At 49.6% G+C, this 19,873-nt stretch overlaps 1 protein-coding gene and 1 long non-coding RNA gene across 3 annotated transcripts in view; one reads left to right on the top strand and one right to left on the bottom strand.

Moving 5' to 3' along the window:
• The first annotated feature begins 2,314 nt into the window (after positions 1-2,314).
• LOC121007437 lies at positions 2,315-4,066 on the top strand. Its single transcript, XR_005780415.1, has 2 exons — positions 2,315-2,664; positions 2,728-4,066. It is a non-coding gene; the product is annotated as an uncharacterized LOC121007437 (long non-coding RNA).
• Positions 4,067-5,489: 1,423 nt separating this feature from the next.
• Positions 5,490-19,873, bottom strand: part of LOC121007436 (integrin alpha-M-like) — a 79,327-nt gene continuing 64,943 nt past the window's right edge. For both annotated transcript variants that reach the window (XM_040439359.1, XM_040439358.1), the window contains exons 17-30: positions 16,583-16,746; positions 13,283-13,387; positions 13,126-13,199; positions 12,914-13,055; positions 12,742-12,837; positions 12,196-12,275; positions 12,029-12,112; positions 11,648-11,714; positions 11,385-11,492; positions 8,997-9,080; positions 8,435-8,548; positions 8,262-8,354; positions 6,619-6,729; positions 5,490-6,254 (exon numbers count right to left, since the gene is read on the bottom strand). In XM_040439359.1, coding sequence (XP_040295293.1) covers positions 6,147-6,254; positions 6,619-6,729; positions 8,262-8,354; positions 8,435-8,548; positions 8,997-9,080; positions 11,385-11,492; positions 11,648-11,714; positions 12,029-12,112; positions 12,196-12,275; positions 12,742-12,837; positions 12,914-13,055; positions 13,126-13,199; positions 13,283-13,387; positions 16,583-16,746 — 1,430 coding nt within the window. In that variant the 3' untranslated portion in view covers positions 5,490-6,146. The remainder of the gene's footprint in view (positions 6,255-6,618; positions 6,730-8,261; positions 8,355-8,434; positions 8,549-8,996; positions 9,081-11,384; positions 11,493-11,647; positions 11,715-12,028; positions 12,113-12,195; positions 12,276-12,741; positions 12,838-12,913; positions 13,056-13,125; positions 13,200-13,282; positions 13,388-16,582; positions 16,747-19,873) is intronic.

Raw genomic sequence — 19,873 nt, forward strand, 5'->3', positions numbered from 1 at the left:
AAGGCGGACTTTCTACCCCACTGATCGTATAGTAGGGATGGACCTTATATGATCTCATTTAAAGGCTTGTATAATTATTGGCATTAATGCTTTATGAGTAAAGATCGGCACTTGATGCACTTTATTTATTATTTCTTTTTTTCACTTTTTCGGGTCCCTATGTGTACTCGATGTATTATGAATTATTTCGTTTTTTAACATATTTATTATATTGATCTAGTTTGTCACTATTTTAATTGACTTGATATGTAATATGAGTTTATGATTGCACTTTAAGACATAAAGGTACATAGAGCATGTGATCGGTACTAACAGATATCGTTCTATTCTCAGATTTGTGACACATGTACTGTATAATGTTTGTTTCAATGTACACATGAATAGGAATCACTGTTGTCATTGTTTATATGTATATTAGCATGGATGTGTATATATATATATATGTGTATAAATCATATATGTATTGTGTATATTATCATGGATGTCACTTTGTGATTTGAGCACTTTTTTTTATATGTATTAGCTTCAATTTATTATTTTTTAATCTTGTGGATCATCGGTCAATTATGGATCATGGTGGCATATTGATTTGGCAATCATTGTAGTAAACTGTAGTATACTATAGTCCCAGTCTCCCCGCTAGTCCAGGTCCTTCCGCTTATGGCCATCTGTATTTGTGGGTCACATGCGTTCCACTGGGTGGCGGTCCCGCGCATGCGCTGCCCGACTCCATCCTGACGTGCTCTACTGTCATCATCACGTTCTGCGCGTGTGCAGTGTGGTGGAGCGGACGCGCTGAGGGATGGTGTCGCGCATCAAGGCAGTATCGCGCCCAATTGGTAGGAGCACACGTGTCCACAATTCAGGTAATTTACCCCCCCCCCCCATTGATCCCTATATATACCCTGTATCTTTGCACTTCTGTACCTCCTGACGAAGCCGTTGAGGTGAAACGCGCGTCGAGGTCTTGCGCTTGGGGCTCCCTTACCTCTTTTTGGTCAGACCATGTCTTCAGGTATGTCCCTTGTTAGATGTGTTTATTAATATATCGCTATGCCACCGTGTTCATATTATATAGTGAGGCTGTGAGTTATATCATTCTTACCTACTGGTGTACACTGTCTTACATAGTTACTGGGGGCTTCATATTGAATGGTGATTATTGCTGGTTAGCAAATAGATGTATACGACATATTCCCCTATAGGGGTGGGTGATATGCATTATTACCACGGTTGTTATGCATATATTCTTCTATTTAGGAGATTTACTACCAGTTACTGTGAAACACAGCGTATGGCCTGCTATCCGGAGACTGTTATCACAGCCCTGCGGAGGTACACGGCTGTCCAGTGAGGTGTTGCCCCTCGCTTCTCTCTACATCCTTTTTTATTCCATATTTTATATACATTATTATAATAAAGTTGGTAGATTTTTTGATATTTGGTCCCACTGGTTTTTTTGTTATGAGGATCACATGACATCTGAACATTCTCAAGCTACAGAAAAGAGCAGCTGCTGGGTACGTCTGGGATCTGGGGTTCACATTTATTTATAGGGTCTGCATTTGGTGGTCTTGTTTGGAGGTCTGTATTTATTAGGGGTTGTGTACTGTTCACACTGTGGATTTTCCATGTGGAGTTTGGTGAATTTTCCACTCCGGCTTCGCCTCCCATTTGGATATCGGTGCTGTTGTTCATACGCTGCAGCGTTTTTCTGTGTTGATTAATAATCCGGCTCTAGAGAAAAGCCTCGTGTTCCTTCGCCGCACAGATGCCAAGAAGGAATTTGCAATTAATGCAATCACCTAAAAACTGCATTAAAAACACCAGAAATTTTGATGCAGATTTAGCTCCTTATTTTCAGCATGCTAGTACAAGAAGGTCCCATTCACTGACAGCAAGCAAAGATCTTGAGAATTGTAAAGAATCAAAAAGAGAAAAAGGACGTGTCGTGGGGAGGGATTTGGCCCCTGGTGATTATTATTAGACTCCTACTCTGGTCTCCCATGTGACCGCAGCAGCCTGGAAGATAACGATGTCCCGGGGGCCACGGATCTCGGGAAAGGCCTATACAACAGGCCTGTCTGAGAAGTCATCTCCGTGGCACTGCTCCAGTTGTCAGAAGCCTGTCAGCGTGTTGTCCGCTCTGTGAAGACGGTGGAGGACCCCTGCCAAAATGGGTGACACCCAAAACCTTCTTCTAGGTCATACTGACAGGAGGAACTACCTGAGGAAGCCTTTCTACAAGATGGACATTGACACGCTCCTAGGTAACTGCAGCTCCTCATGAAGAACGCCACCACAAGAATCAGCAGAACTCATTTATTAGGACAAAGAACAAACCTCGAGAGCTCTGTAGACCCCCGAGGTCTCAACCACTGTTTATATAGAGGGGACGGGGGATAACACGAGTACCCATCACATGATACCATGGCAACATACCGTATATAGAGAGGAGACGGGGTGTAACACGAGTACCCATCACATGATACCATGGCAACATACCGTATATAGAGACGAGGCGGGGCGTAACACAGGTACCATCACATGATACCAAAGCAACATACCATATATAAAGAGAGGAGGCGAGGCGTAACACGAGTACCCATCACATGATACCATGGCAACATACCGTATATAGAGAGGAGACGGGGTGTAACACGAGTACCCAGCACATGATACCATGGGAACATACCGTATATAGAGACGAGGAGGGGCGTAACACAGGTACCATCACATGATACCATGGCAACATACCATATATAAAGAGAGGAGGCGGGGTGTAACACGAGTACCCATCACATGATACCATGGCAACATACTGTATATAGAGACGAGGCGGGCGTAACACAGGTACCATCACATGATACCATGGCAACATACCATATATAAAGAGAGGAGGCGAGGCGTAACACGAGTACCCATCACATGATACCATGGCAACATACCATATATAAAGAGAGGAGGCGAGGCGTAACACGAGTACCCCTCACATGATACCATGGCAACATACCATATATAAAGAGAGGAGGCGAGGTGTAACACGAGTACCCATCACATGATACCATGGCAACATACCGTATATAGAGAGGAGACGGGGCGTAACACGAGTACCCATCACATGATACCATGGCAACATACCATATATAGAAACGAGGCGGGGCGTAACACAGGTACTATCACATGATACCATGGCAACATACCATATATAAAGAGAGGAGGCGAGACGTAACACGAGTACCCCTCACATGATACCATGGCAACATACCATATATAGAGACGAGGCGGGGCGTAACACGAGTACCCATCACATGATACCATGGCAACATACCATATATAAAGAGAGGAGGCGAGGCGTAACACGAGTACCCATCACATGATACCATGGCAACATACCGTATATAGAGAGGAGACGGGGTGTAACACGAGTACCCATCACATGATACCATGGCAACATACCGTATATAGGGAGGAGACGGGGTGTAACACGAGTACCCATCACATGATACCATGGCAACATACCATATATAGAGACGAGGCGGGGCGTAACACAGGTACCATCACATGATACCATGGCAACATACCATATATAGAGACGAGGCGGGGCGTAACACAGGTACCATCACATGATACCATGGCAACATACCATATATAGAGACGAGGCGGGGCGTAACACGAGTACCCATCACATGATACCATGGCAACATACCATATATAAAGAGAGGAGGCGAGGCGTAACACGAGTACCCATCACATGATACCATGGCAACATACCGTATATAGAGAGGAGACGGGGTGTAACACAGGTACCATCACATGATCCCACGGCAATATACCGTATATAGAGAGGAGGCGAGGCATAACACAGGTACCATCACATGATACCACGGCAACATACTGTATATAGAGAGATGGGGGGTAACACGGGTACTCGTCACGTGATACCATGGCAACATATCGTATATAGACAGGGGGAGGGGCATAACACAGATAGATGACATGTACTCGCCACATGATACCGTGGCAATGTACTCACACAAATGGCAGTAAAATTGCTGCCATGAGCAACGAATATAGAAATCTCCAGACTATGTCAGAAGCATCATTTGTGCCAGGTCTGGTCATATACTTATAACATGGCATTCAGTCATACAATGGGCCAGAGGGCGTGCCATTACCACAAAGTCCAACAAGCACCAAATCAAACGGGGACGCCCTTAGCCAGGATCCTCTAGATTTACTCTGTCTAAGGGAGATTCCAATGTCTGCAGACTGTATACAAATGTCCGCTCATCCCTAGTCTGGAGGAGGAGACAGAGGAGCGCAGAGGAGAAGGCAGCGGAGCGCAAAGGAGGAGGCAGAGGAGTGTGGAGCAGGAGACAAAGCAGTCTGGAGAAGGAGACAGGGGAGTGTGGAGGAGGAGACAGAGGAGCGAGGAGGAAGAGACAAAGCAGTCTGCAGGAGGAGAAAGAGCAGTCTGGAGGAGGAGACAGAGCAGTCTGGAGGAGGAGACAAATAAGTGTGGAGGAGGAGACAGAGGAGTGTGGAGGAGGAGACAAATAAGTGTGGAGGAGGAGACAGAGGAGTGTGGAGCAGGAGACAGGAGTGTGGAGCAGGAGACAGAGGAGTGTGGAGCAGGAGACAGAGGAGTGTGGAGCAGGAGACAAAGCAGTCTGGAGGAGGAGACAAAGCAGTCTGGAGGAGGAGACAGAGGAGTGTGGAGGAGGAGACAGAGGAGTGTGGAGCAGGAGACAGAGGAGTGTGGAGCAGGAGACAAAGCAGTCTGGAGGAGGAGACAAAGCAGTCTGGAGGAGGAGACAAAGCAGTCTGGAGGAGGAGACAAAGCAGTCTGGAGGAGGAGACAGAGGAGTGTGGAGGAGGAGACAGAGGAGCGAGGAGGAAGAGACAAAGCAATCTGGAGGAGGAGACAAAGAAGTGTGGAGGAGGAGACAAAGCAGTCTGGAGAAGGAGACAGAGGAGTGTGGAGGAGGAGACAGAGGAGTGTGGAGGAGGAGACAGAGGAGCGCAGAGGAGAAGGCAGAAGAGCGCAGAGGAGGAGACAGAGGAGTCTGAAGAAAGAAACAGAGGAGTGTGGAGGAAGAGACAGAGGAGTCTGGAGAAAGAGACAGAGGAGTCTGAAGAAAAAGACAGAGGAGTCTGGAGAAAGAGACAGAGGAGTCTGGAGAAAGAGACAGAGGAGTCTGGAGAAAGAGACAGAGGAGTCTGGAGAAAGAGACAGAGGAGTCTGGAGAAAGAGACAGAGGAGTCTGGAGAAAGAGACAGAGGAGTCTGGAGGAAGAGACAGAGGAGGAGTCTGGAGGAGAAGACAAAGAAGTAGTCTGGAGGAGGAGACAAAAGAGTAGTATGGAGGAGGAGACAGAGGAGTCTGAAGAAAGAGACAGAGGAGTCTGGAGGAAGAGACAGAGGAGGAGTCTGGAGGAGAAGACAAAGGAGTAGTATGGAGGAGGAAACAGGAGTAGCCTGGAGGAGGACAGAGGAGGAGCCTGGAGGAGGGGGCAGAGGAGTAGCCTGGAGGAAGATAGAGGAGCCTGGAGGAGGACAGCAGAGTCTGGAAGTGGACAGAGGTGTCTGGAGGAGGAGACAGGAGTAGCCTGGAGGAGGACAGAGGAGGAGCCTGAAGGAGGAGACAGAAGAGGAGCCTGGAGGAGGAGACAGAGGAGTAGCCTGGAGGAAGATAGATGAGCCTGGAGGAGGACAGCAGAGTCTGGAAGTGGACAGAGGTGTCTGGAGGAGGAGACAGGAGTAGCCTGGAGGAGGACAGAGGAGAAGCCTGAAGGAGGAGACAGAAGAGGAGCCTGGAGGAGGGGACAGAGAATTAGCCTGGAGGAGGATAGAGGAGCCTGGAGGAGGACAGCAGAGTCTGGAAGTGGACAGAGGTGTCTGGAGGGGTCTGGCTGTGGCCTCCTTTCCATTCAGAACACATATACACTTGGCTGAATATGTGTTTGGTGGGCTGAGGGACATCAGAAGAAACAACTGTTGACTGAATGAGTATATAATGTATATGACCATCATATATAGAATGGACTAGAATATCTGCAGGGTAGATAATGTGGAGGGCTGATATGGAGAGGCTCTGTATCTTACACAGAGCAGAGGACAGATTATTTGGAGTCCCGTCCTCCTCATTCTGGACCTCCATTGGTTGGGGGATCTGTAGCGGTGGCATCTCCCGCACTGTCACCCGCTGTGTTATCCAGCATATCCTTGTATTGACGCTTAAAGAATCCAAGCTACAAAGAAGAAGACAATAATATCATGAAGAAACTTGACAGTGACAATGAGAACAGAGTGATAAATGACGAGGACTGCGGCAGAATCGATAGGTTGATGTGTGAGACCATTCACAGCCGGAGTTTTCCTCATTGCCCCCAGTAGTAAAGTCACTGGGGGAACCTGAGGGGACAAGGAGGACGGTGGATCATCTGTGATCGGGACCTCACCCCGTTTAGCTGTAGCGCTGCACACAGGGCTCAGCCTGTCCCAGGGGTTTTGCCTAATATCAGTTTCCAGTCGATCTAGGAAACGTTCATATAGGATGAAGTGAGGCTGTAGTGTGAACAGTGTCATAATGACCATGTCTTCTGCAATACTCACCTTGTAGAGGCCGGCAGTGATCAGGGCCAAGAGGGCCAGGCCCCCGAAACTGCTCCCGATGATTACAGGAAGGTAATTGTACTCAACGTTTACCTCCAACACTGTCTGAGCCTGTGGGACAAAATAGAGAGGACAATGAGGACAGAGATGGGGAGACATGTAGAAAGAGCCGTCTCGGATAATGAGGAGTGTTGTCCAGATAGGAAAAAAATGCTGCTGTGCACCTGGATAACAGCCATGAGTCCCAGAGGTCAAACTACACAAACAAAACCCACACAAACACAGACCTACTACATATGCAGTGACCCAGTGGTTCACTGCTTAAGGGTTAATGGACTTCTAAAGATGTTAAAATGTTTACTGTGATGCTATGTTTGCTATGAAGAACTATACACTTTCAGTGGTGTAAATGGTTGAAGTGGCTTATCTATGCACTATGTATCTCAAAATTCTGAGAATGGGAAGGAAATAGTTAACTGGCAGTTCATAGTAATAGTTGCCAGGGGTGGGCTGGCCCCATTCTCCCTTGGCTAGAGGAAAGTTGTTGGCAAGGAGGCCAAGAGAAGGGATGTGCATACTGCTGCTGGTGTGTAAACCAGGCTAACAGGAGAAAAGAATCCTTTTCAAAGGAGACACCTTCCCTGTGAGTGAAAGCTGCCTCAATAGCAACTTTACTAAGAACCAGTCTTTGAGGGAAAGAAGCACTAAATTTCTGCAGAAGGTTGAGGACCATAAAGGGACAGTGATTGGACATAGACAGTAAAGGTAACATATACTTATGGCTTTGGACTTTACTGCATGTGGTGAGGGTTATATTGCTTCTGACTCTCGCCACACTACTGAGATCGACTGGCCACCCGATATAGGACTTCACACTGCAGTTGGATATTGCAGAGAGATACTGAGAGAAGTTGCACATCTTCGGTCATTTGGGAAGACAGCACATATCTACAGAAAGAGGCTCAGGGAGGAACATCATCCCCTTATATCCAACCTTTGGGAAAAGCATACTCTATGAAATACTTGAGAACTGTGCCTGCTGCTTGTGTTTGCACTATGACCCTATCATCCATTCAGTAAAAGGGAGACTATATTCGGACTGTAACCAAGCTGGCCTGGTTATTGGTCACCTGCTCTCCTGCCTTGCACCCTGCTACCCATTCCCACAACATCAAGAGCACCCCAGTCACCACCAGGCAGGAAACTCCAAACTCCAGTGTGTGCCACGAGTGATAGAAGGGTGGCACCCCTCCATCTACTGCACTCCTGGAGCAGGGAATAGACACAGTGAGGACTATGACCATCGTTATTTCCACTGCCACCAACCTCATACTCTGCTTTACCCAACATCTCCCCTGTGGGATTGCATGCTGCACATACATACCCACCAAGCATGCAAAGCCCACCACAAACACAAGCCCACCACATATACAGGCCCAGCACATGTAAAGGCCTGCCACATACACAACCGCCACATGCATAACCACCAAGCCCTCCACATACACAACCATCACAAACAAAACCGCCACATACATAAGCACCGCCATATATACACAAGCAACTGACTGGCCCATGTGGAACAAACAGAAACTTGACTTCCTGCTCACACACAGGGTCACACAGAACCCAGGAGCGACTGGTACCTGTGCTTTGGTGAAGTTCTGCTCCATGAAATACACCCGAGTATCATAGTGAATTTCCGCTGAGCTCTGGAGCAGCACTTTCTCCTGATCAGTCTGAAACCAAAATATAATAATAACATGAGATATTAGTGCACAACGCCAACACGTCATCTCCCCCAGGATGTATACAAGACCTGCGTCTCCCAGTGTCTTCTCACTGGTCCACTGATGGTGAAGGTCACCGATTCCTTATCCTTCAAATTGCTGATGCTACAGTCAGTGCGGAGACATGTCCCGACTGAGCAGTTCTGTGGACAGAGGACACGTGTTGTCAGTACAAGCACTGATTCTGGAGGTGTTGGTCTGACGTGGAGAGTTTTCTGGTGTCCTGTCAATAAATCCTAAGGCTAATGCTCTAGACGTTGTGGTTCTGATGGCAGTGACAGAAATGGCCATTGCCAGTGTGTGAGATTTGTCATCACATTTGGGGCCCTTCCTAGGGTGAGAATTTGGAAGTAACCTCCCGTGTCTGGGTTGTGGTCTCTCCACCCGCCTCTGATTCTCTTGCATTGTTAAGTGTGGAACAGTTTTCTGTTAGGTTAGGGATAGAGGTAGGAAGAGGTTCCTGCACATGCTATTGCTATAGAAGTGTGGACATGTGGGCAGAGCTGTGGACCTTCTCACTGACTCAACTGGATCAGTATGTTCTGTGGGACGTGTGCCAGGAGAATGATGGAGGCGGAAGAGGTTTCTTACCAGAACTGGACTCTCTTTCAGGAGCTCCCGGTGGTTCTGTTCTCCTCCAGTCTCACTTACTGTTCTACACGTGGTGAGCTGAGGCTAGAAACAAGAGTCATATGGAGGAATCAAATTATCTGAAAATGTCTGCAAAATGAGAAACACCACAGAAGCGCTGTACTCGGTGGTCTCTAGAACTGCCACAGGAATGGCTGGAGCGGTGGCATGCATGCTTCAGGAGGCTCCACATAGTACAAGGTCCTTTCCTTCTGACTGGTGGGAGTCCCAGCTGTAGAACCCTCACAAATCTAATAGTTATCCCCTGTGGATAGGGAATAACATTACTTAACCAGAATGCCCCTTTAACCCAGTGAGCTTGGGGGATTATCACAGTGGGGGCCAAATGGTGTCTGCACAGCAGGCCCATGAGGATGTCACTAGCATCACTCTGCGCATGCTGTGCCAGTCCCAATCCCCAGGATTCCCATGGCAGAGCACTGGTACACGCCAGCACCCCTTCCCCCTTAAACAACAACAAACCCTCTGCAGGGACACTGCTCGGAGACCGTGGACTTTGTCATGCAGGCATGTGTTCTGCACTGGAGCGGCTCACTGCCTGGTTCAGGTCTGGAGGCTGCGCAGTCTATTAGCGGGCCAGGAGCACACGCTCTGATGACTTGGGACTGCGTGAATGGCATGGTCTGTAACAGGACCCAGTTTGGCCCCCTTATTGCCCCACTGCTCCCCACCAGGCTACACCACTGATTTGATACAGTCTATAGGATAAGATGCATCTCCAGGACTAGATGTAGTGTTGAGGGCTGTAATGGTCCTCACAGGAGTGGACTGGGAACTTAAAGTGGCCCTGCAAAAAAATACTAAAAGTGGCCCCGTCAAATTGATGGAAGGCAGAGCCAGCAATACCTTATTGTGGCACATTATACCACAGAGCCAAATACCACAGTCCATCACAAAATACTGCCAGCAGCACTGTCACGGCGGGGAGTGGGGTATCAAAGAAATAAAGGGTAGCTGCTAGGCCAGGACGCTGGGATCGGGGGCAGGTCACCTCCTATTGCATCCCTAATCCTCTCCCTAGCTCCTAACCGTATGAGCCAACCCTGATGGTAGGAGGGCTCATACTCTGGAACCTCGGGGCCCTACTAACCCTCAGGAAATCCCTGGACTAGGAGCAGGGTAAAGACGACCTGTTCCTCCACAACACGGACGAACAGGAGTCTCTAAAGGCCTAGCTGCAAGGAGAGGGGAACACATACAGCATAAGGAGATGGCAGGTAAGCGAGACCAGAAACACACTTACCTGCCACAGACACACTGACTGGAACCCGTGCACAAGTGCTGCAGTCCACACCAACATTAAGGACACAGCACACACCACAAACCACACAGGAACCCAGGACACCCATAGCTGCAATAACATGAGACAGGGCAATGACTAGTAAACATGACACCAAACACCACCAGACATGTAACACCAAACTAGACATACAAACACCCTGAACATCACCCACTCCATACAAATAAGGACAGGAAGGGGTGGAGACACCGGGATAACATTGATGACCACAAGGGTGGCCCTCACTGGACAGATGGAATATGAAGACCAGGAGGATAGCTCCAGCACACACCAAGGCTGGAGTACCACTGACTCCTGACCTAAAGCCACAGGTATAAGAAGCACAAGTGACCACACCCAGCAAGGGAGTTAACCCTTACACACCAGACAGAGGGAGGCTACAACTTAAAGGGGAAGTGCACACACAAGCATACTAAACCACACGTTACCACCGGCAACAGCATGCGTGGCAACCATGTGACGGCAATCACCCAGAAGGCCGAGACACTGCCACCGCATGCTCTCACAGAAACACGTTGCCGAGGGCAACCGCAAGTGTGGCAACAGTGTCACAGCATACACCATAGGTCATGACAAGCACAAAATACATCCCCATAAACTTCCACTGGCTGGCTGTGAGGAGGGCTCAGGTGGCCCCCGGGGCATCAGCCCACCGGGAAATTTCCCTGTAAGGTCTATGGCCAATCCACCCCTGGTCCTCGGGATCAGATTACTTCAGAACTAGATGTAGTGTTGATGGCTGGATGTGATCCTCAGAACTAGATGACTTCAGGACTAGATGTAGTGTTGAGGATTAGGTTTAGCCTTGAGGACTAGATGAAGTGTTGGTGGCTGGATTTGGTCCTCAAAACTAGATGCCTTCAGGAGTAGATGTAGTGTTTAGGGCTGGATTTAGTCCTCAGGACTAGATATAGTCTACTATCTGTAGTGGGAGCTGCCTGTGGGAGGCCTGGAAATATCTGTATATAATGCATGACTCTGGGTTAGGGTTACACAAGACCACAGCTATGACATAGAATTAAAGCTACCTCTGAGCTGTTGATGTTTGGTGTCTCCCAGATGATACTTTCCCCCAAACGGACAGGAATCAGAAAGGTGACCGAGAGAGACAGCTGGTGTAATCCTTGATTTGTCACCTGCAGAAGAGAGGAATATCAGAATTTTATAAAGGTAAAGGACAATTGTGGATTATTTTCTGGTGTGTTCAGAGCACTGGGAGACATGGGCTTCTGCCCCATTACTACCCAATATCTCTATGAGATGGAGACACACATTGCATGAATGTTCTCACCCTGTAAACATGTTTAATGCTGGGCTCCGGGGACGTATAGTTTTCATATTTGGTAGATTCTTCAAGGCTGAAATACATACAAAAGTAAGAGCAGGGGACATGCAATAACCAGAGGTGGTCTCGTTGACCATCTGCTCTCTTCACCATGCTCATGGACTATGCACAGAATGAAGAGGATGCCCACACACAATGTAAAGTAGCAGAAGAGCAGATCACATCTCAGTAGGAGTATTACAGTAATGATGGTAGTCAGCCGGTTAGCCTGTCCACAGGTGGCAACCACTATGAGATCCTGGATGGACTTCATCTGGACAGGATGGTTTATGAGCTTCCTCTGAGCTGGTATTGGACACCACACAAACTTCTGAGGCCTTCACTCACCTGGTGATGGTTACATAGATGGAGTACAGCACTTTGATGGCAGATGAGGACCTCATTAGTTCATTGGGAACTCTCCCATTGTCACTGTAGAGACACATGAAGAACTGATCAAAGCCGGGGAACATCAGCATCGGTGGACTGTGCACTGCACAAGGTTGGTTTGTTACCTGGTGACATTGGCAGTCATATTTAACGAGTCTCCAAGATCTGCTTTCTGTGCGACATGAAAACTGACCAAGAAGATGGCCTGAAAGAGACACAGAAGAGTGAATGACTCTGAGTTTAGAAGATTCGATGCATAAATCTACAAGGACTGCAGCTGGCCATAGGCAGCAGATTTCTGGGAGACTACTGGTCAAGTATATAACATGACGTCCTGCCAATAGATATCTTCTAAGAAATGGATCATACAGGCCCATTCATGCAGCTGTGGTTCAGAACTGACCAAGTGTGGGCTCTGCCTCTTTCATGGGTCTGCTCAGCACTTTTCTTGGGACTCATGTATGGAAGCGTCTCCTGACTTCACTGCCTGATGACAGTCTGATATGGCTTTGGGTGTCAGTGACAGGCCACATGTGGGGACACAAGTAAACCTCAAAGTCTACGGGCAGCAGAAGGCAGGTGCAGATAAACAGCAAGGAGCGTCAGCTGCCACCTCAGTGTATGATGCCCTGAAGAGTAGTCCTCACACCAGACGGGCAGTTGTCTCTTACCGTAGTGTTGGGTCTGAGCAGAGGTCTGTTCACTCCGCAGGTCACCACTCTCTGGTCCTCCTCACTTGCACATGTGACGGTGATCTGCTTGTTGCTCTACAAAGAAGGACAAATAAAGCAATAATTAGACAAGTGCAGCGCAGGAAGACACAGGTAGAAGAAAGATACATACCTGTAAAAGAGACACCCGGCGATAGGACAGGTCTGGGGGGAAGGGAATGAGGACACGGGAATTGTACGACTCGTCCCCACTATTTGTCACTGATACTGTTAGATTAACCTCGAGAGACAAACCAACCACCAGCTGTTGGAGACTACAAAAAAGATGAGAGACCGTCACCATGTGTGTTCAACAATCACAGCCACGAGGAGAGCGCGTCTTACCCACTGAAGGAGAGGTTTATCCTCAGGTCGTCCTCACACACCCCGTCAGCACCACAGTTCTTCTCGAACAGAATCTACAAAACAGATGTCATGGTGGAAGACAGAATCCAGCCAGGCCCTCCACCACTGATGGCTGGACCCGGCGCTGCCTACTTACCTCTCCTGACTGGTTGGTTCGTGAGTCCTCGCTAAGAATAGGAATCCCACTCAAAGAGAAGTTGAGACTGACACGGAGAGGCGTTAGAGAGTCCTCCACACAATTCTGAGGGTTTAAAGAGACGTGAGGAAAAAGGGAAGAACTGTATGAGAAGAATATAGTCCTAACCTACATCTTCTCACTGCTCATACCGTACAGTGCTCCCACACATCACTGCTCATACCGTACAGTGCTCCCACACATCACTGCTCATACCGTACAGCGCTCCCACACATCACTGCTCATACCGTACAGTGCTCCCACGCGTCACTGCTCATACCGTACAGTGCTCCCACACATCACTGCTCATACCGTACAGCGCTCCCACACATCACTGCTCATACCGTACAGCGCTCCCACACATCACTGCTCATACCGTACAGCGCTCCCACACATCACTGCTCATACCGTACAGCGCTCCCACACATCACTGCTCATACCGTACAGGGCTCCCACACATCACTGCTCATACCGTACAGAGCTCCCACACATCACTGCTCATACCGTACAGCGCTCCCACACATCACTGCTCATACCGTACAGCGCTCCCACACATCACTGCTCATACCGTACAGCGCTCCCACACATCACTGCTCATACCGTACAGCGCTCCCACACATCACTGCTCATACCGTACAGTGCTCCCACACATCACTGCTCATACCGTACAGGGCTCCCACACATCACTGCTCATACCGTACAGTGCTCCCACACATCACTGCTCATACCGTACAGCGCTCCCACACATCACTGCTCATACCGTACAGCGCTCCCACACCTCACTGCTCATACCGTACAGTGCTCCCACACATCACTGCTCATACCGTACAGCGCTCCCACACATCACTGCTCATACCGTACAGTGCTCCCACACCTCACTGCTCATACCGTACAGGGCTCCCACACATCACTGCTCATACCGTACAGCGCTCCCACACATCACTGCTCATACCGTACAGCGCTCCCACACATCACTGCTCATACCGTACAGCGCTCCCACACATCACTGCTCATACCGTACAGCGCTCCCACACATCACTGCTCATACCGTACAGCGCTCCCACACATCACTGCTCATACCGTACAGAGCTCCCACACATCACTGCTCATACCGTACAGCGCTCCCACACATCACTGCTCATACCGTACAGCGCTCCCACACATCACTGCTCATACCGTACAGCGCTCCCACACATCACTGCTCATACCGTACAGCGCTCCCACACATCACTGCTCATACCGTACAGCGCTCCCACACATCACTGCTCATACCGTACAGGGCTCCCACACATCACTGCTCATACCGTACAGAGCTCCCACACATCACTGCTCATACCGTACAGCGCTCCCACACATCACTGCTCATACCGTACAGTGCTCCCACACATCACTGCTCATACCGTACAGCGCTCCCACACATCACTGCTCATACCGTACAGTGCTCCCACACATCACTGCTCATACCGTACAGTGCTCCCACACATCACTGCTCATACCGTACAGGGCTCCCACACATCACTGCTCATACCGTACAGTGCTCCCACACATCACTGCTCATACCGTACAGCGCTCCCACACATCACTGCTCATACCGTACAGCGCTCCCACACCTCACTGCTCATACCGTACAGTGCTCCCACACATCACTGCTCATACCGTACAGCGCTCCCACACATCACTGCTCATACCGTACAGTGCTCCCACACCTCACTGCTAATACCGTACAGTGCTCCCACACATCACTGCTCATACCGTACAGCGCTCCCACACATCACTGCTCATACCGTACAGCGCTCCCACACATCACTGCTCATACCGTACAGCGCTCCCACACATCACTGCTCATACCGTACAGCGCTCCCACACATCACTGCTTATACCGTACAGTGCTCCCACACATCACTGCTCATACCGTACAGCGCTCCCACACATCACTGCTCATACCGTACAGCGCTCCCACACATCACTGCTCATACCGTACAGCGCTCCCACACATCACTGCTCATACCGTACAGCGCTCCCACACATCACTGCTCATACCGTACAGTGCTCCCACACATCACTGCTCATACCGTACAGCGCTCCCACACATCACTTCTCATACCGTACTTCGCTCCCACACATCACTGCTTATACCGTACAGCGCTCCCACACATCACTGCTCATACCGTACAGTGCTCCCACACATCACTGCTCATACCGTACAGTGCTCCCACACATCACTGCTCATACCGTACAGCGCTCCCACACATCACTTCTCATACCGTACAGTGCTCCCACACCTCACTGCTCATACCGTACAGTGCTCCCACACCTCACTGCTCATACCGTACAGCGCTCCCACACATCACTGCTCATACCTTACAGTGCTCCCACACATCACTGCTCATACCGTACAGCGCTCCCACACATCACTGCTCATACCGTACAGTGCTCCCACACATCACTGCTTATACCGTACAGCGCTCCCACACATCACTGCTCATACCGTACAGTGCTCCCACACATCACTGCTCATACCGTACAGCGCTCCCACACATCACTGCTCATACCGTACAGTGCTCCCACACATCACTGCTTATACCGTACAGCGCTCCCACACATCACTGCTCATACCGTACAGTGCTCCCACACATCACTGCTTATACCGTACAGCGCTCCCACACATCACTGCTCATACCGTACAGGGCTCCCACACATCACTGCTCATACCGTACAGAGCTCCCACACATCACTGCTCATACCGTACAGCGCTCCCACACATCACTGCTCATACCGTACAGCGCTCCCACACATCACTGCTCATACCGTACAGCGCTCCCACACATCACTGCTCATACCGTACAGCGCTCCCACACATCACTGCTCATACCGTACAGTGCTCCCACACATCACTGCTCATACCGTACAGTGCTCCCACACATCACTGCTCATACCGTACAGCGCTCCCACACATCACTGCTCATACCGTACAGTGCTCCCACACATCACTGCTCATACCGTACAGCGCTCCCACACATCACTGCTCATACCGTACAGTGCTCCCACACATCACTGCTCATACCGTACAGTGCTCCCACAGTGCTCTACAGTGCTTGGAGACTATCATCTGAACCACCACAGCTTCTGCAGGACACTTTCACAAATGACTTGGGTTTGCTGTAATTGTGGTGTTTTGGGTTGAGCTTTGGGCCAAGCAATGCCCTCTGAAGGTCAGTATGAAAGCATGGGGTGATGGCCTGGAGTGCAGTGGATACTAACGGGAAGAGTGATCCTGTAACTGACGCATTCTTCACTTCTGATGAGCTCCTGAGATGAGGATATCACACGGGTGTTATTTTGTGGGGTTCCAGAGAAGACAGCACGACTCAGTGTACGCCCCGCATCCAGCACAAGGGTGTAGTGCACTGAAGCTGAGGTTGCACCTAAAATAAAAATAGAATCAGTTCAGGGACTCGGCCTGGTGAAGGAATGAGAAGAACACCAAGGGCCTACCCCACGGGATATGTGCATGGCCCCTTTATGGCGTCATACACTCCACATTCAGGTCATGTCTTCAGTGAGGACTATGGACCCATTTACATGGTCCAACACACAGGGCAAACATCAGGAACAAGCAGTCTGCTCTCCATCATTGCCCTCTTGCTGCATTCACAGGCAGAAGTAATCCTTCTGAAAGGGGATGAATGATCACTGCTGTCCCCATATGCATTCATGGTTTGTCGGCAGCACATCCCTGTTCACACAGTGCAATGTGCGTCCAACAGAATGGTGATTATACTGGCTGCATGAAAGAGAAAACCAACGGATGAATGAGCAGCATTTTCACTTAGGGCAATTGTGACTGTGACATAACCCAAAACACCCATCCAACTTCTCCACTTATGGACCTCATTGGGCCCATTATATTGTCAGAGTGAGCCCAGTGCAGAATCTTATGTTAGAACTGTCCAATCCTTCCATAGTGGAGGATCCGACCTCATTACATTCCTGCCTCCATAGTGGAGGATCCTCTGGACTCCTCTGACCCTGACCTCATTACATTCCTACCTCCATAGTGGAGTATCCTCTGGACTCGTCTGACCCTGACCTCATTACATTCCTATCTCCATAGTGGAGGATCTTCTGGACTCCTCTGACCCTGACCTCATTACATTCCTACCTCCATAGTGGAGGATCCTCTGGACTCGTCTGACCCTGACCTCATTACATTCCTACCTCCATAGTGGAGGATCCTCTGGACTCCTCTGACCCTGACCTCATTACATTCCTACCTCCATAGTGGAGGATCCTCTGGACTCCTCAGACCCTGACCTCATTACATTCCTACCTCCATAGTGGAGGATCCTCTGGACTCGTCTGACCCTGACCTCATTACATTCCTACCTCCATAGTGGAGGATCCTCTGGACTCGTCTGACCCTGACCTCATTACATTCCTACCTCCATAGTGGAGAATCCTCTGGACTCGTCTGACCCTAACCTCATTACATTCCTACCTCCATAGTGGAGGATCTTCTGGACTCCTCTGACCCTGACCTCATTACATCCCTACCTCCATAGTGGAGGATCCTCTGGACTTGTCTGACCCTGACCTCATTACATTCCTACCTCCATAGTGGAGGATCCTCTGGACTCGTCTGACCCTGACCTCATTACATTCCTACCTCCATAGTGAAGGATCCTCTGGACTCCTCTGACCCTGACCTCATTACATTCCTACTTCCATAGTGGAGGATCCTCTGGACTCCTCTGACCCTGACCTCATTACATTCCTGCCTCCATAGTGGAGGATCCTCTGGACTCTTCTGACCCTGACCTCATTACATTCCTACCTCCATAGTGGAGGATCCTCTGGACTCCTCTGACCCTGACCTCATTACATTCCTACCTCCATAGTGGAGGATCCTCTGGACTCCTCTGACCCTGACCTCATTACATTCCTACCTCCATAATGGAGGATCCTCTGGACTCGTCTTACCCTGACCTAATTACATTCCTACCTCCATAGTGGAGGATCCTCTGGACTCCTCAGACCCTGACCTCATTACATTCCTACCTCCATAGTGGAGGATCCTCTGGACTCGTCTGACCCTGACCTCATTACATTCCTACCTCCATAGTGAAGGATCCTCTGGACTCCTCTGACCCTGACCTCATTACATTCCTACTTCCATAGTGGAGGATCCTCTGGACTCCTCTGACCCTGACCTCATTACATTCCTGCCTCCATAGTGGAGGATCCTCTGGACTCTTCTGACCCTGACCTCATTACATTCCTACCTCCATAGTGGAGGATCCTCTGGACTCCTCTGACCCTGACCTCATTACATTCCTACCTCCATAGTGGAGGATCCTCTGTACTCCTCTGACCCTGACCTCATTACATTCCTACCTCCATAATGGAGGATCCTCTGGACTCGTCTTACCCTGACCTCATTACATTCCTACCTCCATAGTGGAGGATCCTCTGGACTCTTCTGACCCTGACCTCATTACATTCCTACCTCCATAGTGGAGGATCCTCTGGACTCGTCTGACCCTGACCTCATTACATTCCTACCTCCATAGTGGAGGATCCTCTGGACTCGTCTGACCCTGACCTCATTACATTCCTACCTCCATAGTGGAGGATCCTCTGGACTCGTCTGACCCTGACCTCATTACATCCCTACCTCCATAGTGGAGGATCCTCTGGACTTGTCTGACCCTGACCTCATTACATTCCTACCTCCATAGTGAAGGATCCTCTGGACTCCTCTGACCCTGACCTCATTACATTCCTACTTCCATAGTGGAGGATCCTCTGGACTCCTCTGACCCTGACCTCATTACATTCCTGCCTCCATAGTGGAGGATCCTCTGGACTCCTCTGACCCTGACCTCATTACATCCCTACCTCCATAGTGGAGGATCCTCTGGACTTGTCTGACCCTGACCTCATTACATTCCTACCTCCATAGTGGAGGATCCTCTGGACTCGTCTGACCCTGACCTCATTACATTCCTACCTTCATAGTGGAGGATCCTCTGGACTCGTCTGACCCTGACCTCATTACATTCCCACTTCCATAGTGGAGGATCCTCTGGACTCCTCTGACCCTGACCTCATTACATTCCTACCTCCATAGTGGAGGATCCTCTGGACTCCTCTGACCCTGACCTCATTACATTACTACCTTCATAGTGGAGGATCCTCTGGACTCGTCTGACCCTGACCTCATTACATTCCTACCTCTATAGCGGAGGATCCTCTGCACTCGTCTGACCCTGACCTCATTACATTCCTACCTCCATAGTGGAGGATCCTCTGGACTCGTCTGACCCTGACCTCATTACATTCCTACCTCCATAGTGGAGGATCTTCTGGACTCGTCTGACCCTGACCTCATTACATTCCTACCTCTATAGCGGAGGATCCTCTGGACTCGTCTGACCCTGACCTCATTACATTCCTACCTCCATAGTGGAGGATCCTCTGGATTCCTCTGACCCTGACCTCATTACATTACTACCTTTATAGTGGAGGATCCTCTGGACTCGTCTGACCCTG

The sequence above is a fragment of the Bufo bufo genome, chromosome 7 (assembly GCF_905171765.1).
Source record: "Bufo bufo chromosome 7, aBufBuf1.1, whole genome shotgun sequence".
Taxonomy (NCBI): domain Eukaryota; kingdom Metazoa; phylum Chordata; class Amphibia; order Anura; family Bufonidae; genus Bufo; species Bufo bufo.